The following is a 6,936-nucleotide window of genomic DNA, read 5'->3' as shown; positions in this document are numbered from 1 at the left end:
GTACATAGGAAACAAGATTAGTGGGTCGGAACCCGTCTGAGCTGTTGAAGCCGCGAAATACTGGTAAGGATTGGGTTGTCATTGCTCTTCCCTTTGAATTGATATTGTGAATATTGGCTTTGATAAATGGTTGGTGGCTGAGCATGTGAAAGGGTGATAGGGTGAATGTTGTCAAATTGGGGGTATCCGAGCACATACGGGGGGTGGGAAACCGGTATTGATCTGAAATGTCCATGGTGTTGTCTTGGTGGGCCGAGCACTTCCCATCTTGATTTGTGGTTTGTCTTGGATGGGCAGGTGTACTGAAGTCGGACATTCCATGGCTTCCTCAGATGATAACAGTTCTATGGAGTCTGATTGGGCGTCCACAAGTGATGGGACGCCGATGAGGCCAAATATGCCCCGATCCCGGATGGGGTTGGAAACATGGGGGTGGGCAAGTGGTCGGGCAGAACAATGCATTGCATGCCGAGCTACTACAGGCCAGGAGGCGGACCAGGCTAGGCAAGAGTTGGAGTAGTGCGGGGAGGAGCTGAGCCAAGCCAAGCAGGTGGTCTGCTAGGGGCTGGCAGTAATGATGGGCATGCCAACGTCCCAGAGGGAGATACCCAGGGGGTAGAGCCCGAGGATGGAGCAGCCACAGGTGGGGAGCATGACATGGGAGAGGATCCCAAATAAATGTTTGAAGGAAACATGGCCCGGGGGCAGGGGTGGGCGGACCATCGCCCTATTTTTGTTTGAGTTATATGGCGGGTCGGATGTAGCCCGTACCAAATTACAAACTCTTTTGATTATTAAGTTTGTACTTTATGATATTTGGATGATTTGGAGGGTGTCCAACCCGTTTATGGGGTAGGATGCCCTTCCCTTTAATACATGGTATTGTGGGATTTTCTCGAATGCATGGTACTTAGTTTCCCTTGAATGCATGATATTTATTTTCCTTTGAATGCATGGTACTTAGGTTCCCTTGAATGCATTCTCCATACCCGCGCCTTGAATGCATGGTACTTAGCTTCCCTTGAATGCATGGTACGGATATGGGTAGGGTTGGATGTCTGATGGCCCGGGGGTCCATACAAACAATTAACACTTTGAATGAAAATGAAGAAAAATGTGTCCGTGGTAGGACTCTCATTTATGAAAGCGATAACATAGATGAAATTGAAAAAAGTCCCTGGGGGGTACAACATGTGTCTACTTGTAAAAGTAGCGGAGGTGCTCGGCGCGCCAAGGGTGGCCGAGTTCCTTGTCGGTTGTGGCGCGGAGCCTGTATGTGCCTGGACGGACGACCTCAATGATTTTGTAGGGCGTCTGGGGTAGGGCAGGTGTTGGAGACACAAACAGCCATAGAGGGCTTGACCTCTTTTTTCCTCTTGACTGAAGTCACATAGCAGGACCTGGCTGATACTTGATTGCCTTTGACTACCCCCGTTCCACATGGGGTCGGGAACTTGATCAAAAGCAAGTGAGTGGAGATCATAACCCTCAATTGGTTAAGGGCCGGTCGTCCTAGGATGACGTTGTAAGCTGTGGGGCAGTCGACCACCAAAAACTGAGTAATTGTGGTAGCGGACGAAGGATACCTCCCGAGGGTGAGGGGAAGGTAGATCCCACCAAGAGGGGTGACCATGTCACCCGAAAAGCTGAGTAAAGGAGCGACCGACCGGTCAAGTCTCTCCTGGTCGATTCCAAGAGCGGTGAAGGCTGGGGCGAAGAGGATGTTGACGGAGCTACCACAATCGATAAGGATCCGAGCCACATCAAAATTAGCTATGGTGGCCTCAATGACCAAAGGGTCATCGTGTGGGAAGATCAAATCACGTTCCTCTTCCTCAGCAAAGGAAATGGGCGACCACCCGAGCTTAGGAATCTTTTTGCCACGGTGGAAGTCTACAGCCATAACGCCGGAGCATGGTTGAGCACTTCGGGCGTATTCCTTCCTAGCTCTGTTGGAGTTGCCAGCGAGGGTCGGGCCCCCACAGATGGTATTGACCCGCCCCCGGCGTTGTCCGTCGGTCTTGGCCTTCTCGGTGGCCTCCTTGTCTATAAAACCATCCAACTTTCCTGCCTGTATCAAAGTTTCTATTGCCTCCTTAAAAGCTCTGCATGCTTCGGTGTCATGGCCATGGTCGTCATGGTAAAGGCAAAAGAAATTCTTGTTAGCCCGGTATCGTGTTTGTGGTGGGCGGGGTGGGAGCTTAGGAAGTATGTCCTTGATCTGGGGATACAACTCTGTATAAGTGACAGTGAGAATTGTATAGACTTTGAACCTGGAGGCATAGGATGTCTGATAGGTTTCTTCCCTTCGTTGTCCTCCACCTCTACCATCACCAAATTGTTTCTTGGTGAACTTATTGAACTTTTTCCCGGACCCCCCATGCTGGTTACCCGAGTAGGGCTTGGGCTGGGGTGGCACTATGATGGCCTGGTCGGTACTTGGGCGATCCATGGTAGGCGGCTTCTTCTCATATGTTTTGAATTCAGCCGTGGCATAGGCAATGGCCTCGTGCATGAGTTCCTTGTAGGTGTGCGGATTGCGGCGGTTGATTTCAAACAGGAAGTCCCCCTCTAGGAGACCACCCTTGAAAGCAGCGAAGGCTACCTTCTCATCACAATCGCGACACCGAAATCGTTCTAGCTGAAATCGAGTGATGTATTCCCGAAGGGATTCCCTACTGCCCTGGCGGACCCGCGTCAGGTCATCCGTGGTGTAAATTCTATCGGTTTGGATGATATACTGGCCCAGGAAGAGCTCTCGGAGCTCGCTGAAACAATCAACTGAGCCTGGAGGAAGTTGGTAGAACCAGTCCCTTGCACTGCCAGAGAGGGTAGAAGGGAAGATTCGACACTTGGTAACGTCATCAGCACCTTTGGACTCCAGGGCTGACCTGAAACTCATGAGGTGGTCATATGGGTCTTCCTTCCCTGTGTACGGAGTTATTTTGGGAGGTCGGACGTCGCCAACCGGGGGAGTAGACAGGATGCGAGCTGTGAAAGGTCCAGGTAGCTCCCTTATTTCCAAAGATGGGTGCCCACCACGACTTCCCCCCTCCACTCTCCTCAGGCGTTCGCTGATGTCCATGAGGAGTTGTTGGAGTTGGTCTGGTGGAAGGGATCCGCTGTTACCGGAGTCAGTGACTTGCTCACTTGTGAAAGTGTCATCTTCTGCGCGGCGCCCAGCCGAGAAAACCTGCTCTTCTCCCCTTCGTCGCTTGGGACGAGGAGCCTGCTCTTCCTCCAAGTTTTGGGAACGTGGGTTGGATTCACCCCGGTTCGTCCGCTGCTCTTCTCGCCGAGAGCAGTTGTCGTCGAGCAGATGACGACAGTCCCGATAAATGTGGAACTCTTCAGAGCGGGTAGGATGCTCGCCAGATCGAGCCCGGCTGACCGGGTGGACAAGTCTCTTTTGGAAACCTGGGGGTGGATGGCTACCTTGCCCTGCATCCAATTGACGCGGAACATTTTGGTCTCTTCGGGGGGGGGGTCCCTCCTCTCACCACTCCGGAGAATGGTGTGTTCGTCTCTGTCATGGGGGTTCCTCCTCTCACCACTCCGGAGAGTGGTGTGTTCTTCCCTATCGCGGATGAGTCGCTCATACAGCTGTGTTGCATCTTTTTGGAGGTCGAGCTGTTCCTGGGTTCGTTGGAGCTGAGCCTCCAATCGCTGGATGTACGCCTCCTGATCAGATTCGGCAGTCTTCTTGCCTCGCTTGTCGCCCACCGGGGTGTTGTCGACTTGATCGAGAATAGGACCTCCTTCAGACATTGCAGGGGTCGGAAGGTTGGAAAGTCCTTGCACCTCAACTGAGGGTAGAGAATCAAATGGGGAAAAGTTGCTACTTTCCCACAGACGGCGCCAAACTGTTGATGCTCAAAAATGGTAAAGCAGTCAACGTCGAGTCGAACCACGTAGGCCCGTTGACCCACCACTGAGTGGATGACACGTCGAAGTGGGGCAGGAACGAGTAGCTGGGTCCGACTGGTGAGTAATGAGAGAGAATGATATCCAAAGCACCCTGCGCAAGTACACAAAAGTGAGCGGGAAGGGCACCGGTGTGGTGCCGGCCAAAGCTCCTCCGACGCTCAAGTCAGTGTTCAGAGAGATCTGAGAACAGAGTGAGTGAATAGTATAATAATGATTTCCGTTGTCCTTTTTGTGACAAGAAGGTACCTTTTTATAGTACGTTTGTAAGAGTGTCAACCAATCCGGTGATGACACGTGTCCCTTGTGATGACTTGCACTGTAGGAGCGCTACGTGTCACCGGTCTCAAGGATCCGAGTGAGTTGACACGAGTCGGGGCCTAGGAGGAGCCTGGTAGGTCAGGGGCTAGGAGCCTAGGAAGGGCTTAGGCCCAAACAACATGATGTTAAGCCTTGTGTGACTTGTCGTTATGCCCAGACGATTAATCATACGAACAGTAATCTTCTATGTGTTTGGTCAGAATATATATGTATTGCATAGAAAAAGGTAATCTAGTTGGTGCTTTCTTTTATTGTTATGGAAATAAGAAAAAAGTGATCTCGATCGTGCATTTTCATTGTTATGGAAACATAGCCGTTTTCTGCAAAAACCAAATCATAATATGACCGGACAGAAACATTTGAGCACATCCGTCTACGCAATTGATCAATGTCAAAGTCACACAACTGAGTTGTTAGCCTTTATGTCTTTACGAGGCAGATTGGGCTTTGAGAAGCCCAGAGTTGTTCCTAATTAGTTTGTGCTGTTTGGGCATTTAAATAGTTAGTTGTTATCTGTTTGGGCCTTGGCCCACTTCACCAAAACAAAAAATAAAAAAGACAGAGAAAGAAAGCAGAAACCAGAGTATATATATTGTTCCTAATTGGTTTGTGTTGCAGAAAGCAGATCCACACAGAGAAAGTTGTTCATATTGAGGATTATATATGCTTGGGGTTCCTGATGATCCAATAGTATAGTTTACTTTATAGAGCTTACCACACCCCTCTCTCTCTCTCTCTCTCTCTCTCTCTCTCTCTCTCTCTCGTCAATTGATATTCATATATAAGATTTCAATTATCAAGAAAAAAGAGGTGATCTCTTTGCTGCATTTTTAGACTGTTATGAAACATAGCCATTTTCTGCTACATGAAACTATAATATGACCAGAAATATTTAAGCACACGTATTGCATGTGAGATGAATTAAAAGTTCCGTGTACGAAATTGATCAATGTCAAAGTCACACAACTGACACATTGCATATATGACGAGTACGTTTTCTTCCATCTTTTATTTCTTAATTTCATGCATAAGCATCTCCGATGTCCAGTCATATATGATGAAGGAGATCGATATCTGAAAGTCATCGATTTGCAATGACGACCAAATTTTTGTTTTTGCTAATTGTTTGTCTGGTAGTACAATATTATGTGATATTCTCTACTGCCCTGCAAGGTATTGTAAAGCTACCAAAGAATGTAACAATTCCAGCTGTGTTTATGTTTGGAGATTCGACAGTTGATACAGGCAACAATAACAACCTTAAAACGGTTGTTAAAAGCAATTTCGCCCCTTATGGCAAGGATTTTATGGGAGGAATACCTACTGGAAGGTTTAGCAATGGCAAGGTTCCTTCAGACCTCGTTGGTATATATATATCGATCTACTGATAATTATATAATGCAAATGATGATCCTATTTTCCTGGACTTCGATCTATATATGTATCCAATTAAATTTGGATATACAGACATGCATATATGTCAATTCAAAAAAATCCATCTTTAAACATTTTTTGTGATTGTTTTTTAGTGGAGGAACTGGGAATCAAAGAATGTTTGCCGGCGTATCTTGATCCAAATCTGCAAGCCAAGGACTTGCCTACTGGTGTAAACTTTGCTTCAGGCGGCTCAGGATTTGATCCATTGACATCTAAGCTGGTGGTACGTACAATACATACATACAAGTCCAAATTAATTGATTACTAGCATTGTAATTAATTCATGATTAATTCATTCTTAAGCATTGTAATTAGTATAGTACTAATACAATTAAAATGATGGATCAATCAGTTGGCTATTCCCTTATTGGGTCAAATAGAACTGTTCAAAGAATACACAGAGAAGCTGAAAAAGTATGTTGGAGAAGAGAGAGCAAGCAGCATTATAAGCAACAGCATATTCATGGTGTCCACTGGCAGTGACGACATTGCGAATACCTACTTTCATACACCTGCACGTTTCTGGCAATATACAATTGATCAATACACCGATCTCATGGTCACCGAGGCATCAGACTTTGTGCAGGTAATTAATTCAGTACGTGGAATTCGATCATTACTTATTAACTTAATTAATTACAACTGATTCTATTTGTTTTGATTAATTAAAGAAATTATATACATTGGGGACACGGAGGATAGGCATTGTGAGTGTGCCACCAGTTGGATGTGTGCCATCCCAGATAACTTTAGGAGGAGGAGGTCCAGAAAGAGAGTGTGCAGAGATATACAATAAAGTAGTAGAGCTCTTCAATTCCAAGTTATCAGCGGAGGTGGATTCCCTCAACAATCAACTGTCCCATGCTCGAGTGGTCTACATGGATGCCTACACCCCTTTCCTAGATATCGTCCTAAATTACAAACAAAAATATGGTAATTATTTAACTATTTATTTATTTATATGTAGCCAATAAAATATCTGATCGATTTTCATATGTATATAAATGCAACGAATGCAGGATTTGAAGTAGCAAATAGAGGGTGCTGTGGTACAGGCATGATAGAGGTTGTGTTTCTTTGTAATCGATGCTCTCCTTGCACATGTCTAAATGCGTCAAGTTATGTATTTTGGGACAGTTATCATCCCACTGAAAGAGCATACAGAATCATGGTTCATCAGGTGCTCCAAAACAACATTAACTCCTTCTTCTGAAGCAGCTAGCTAGCGCTACCTCTCATGGTATTCTTGTTCAT

General features: G+C 46.4%; 1 protein-coding gene across 1 annotated transcript; it reads left to right on the top strand.

The window, feature by feature from the left end:
- Positions 1–5,339: 5,339 nt before the first annotated feature.
- LOC147278051 (GDSL esterase/lipase EXL3-like) lies at positions 5,340–6,895 on the top strand. Its single transcript, XM_086250102.1, has 5 exons — positions 5,340–5,610; positions 5,775–5,905; positions 6,035–6,268; positions 6,354–6,615; positions 6,702–6,895. The coding sequence occupies exons 1-5, from the start codon at positions 5,340–5,342 to the stop codon at positions 6,893–6,895; spliced, it is 1,092 nt and encodes a 363-aa protein (XP_086106228.1).
- The last annotated feature ends 41 nt before the right edge of the window (positions 6,896–6,936 follow it).

The sequence above is a fragment of the Dryas octopetala genome, chromosome 7, assembly GCF_963921425.1.
Source record: "Dryas octopetala chromosome 7, drDryOcto1.1, whole genome shotgun sequence".
In the NCBI taxonomy this organism is placed as follows: domain Eukaryota; kingdom Viridiplantae; phylum Streptophyta; class Magnoliopsida; order Rosales; family Rosaceae; genus Dryas; species Dryas octopetala.
Note: the sequence above shows the minus strand (reverse complement) of the source record. Positions and strands in the feature narration are given on the sequence as shown.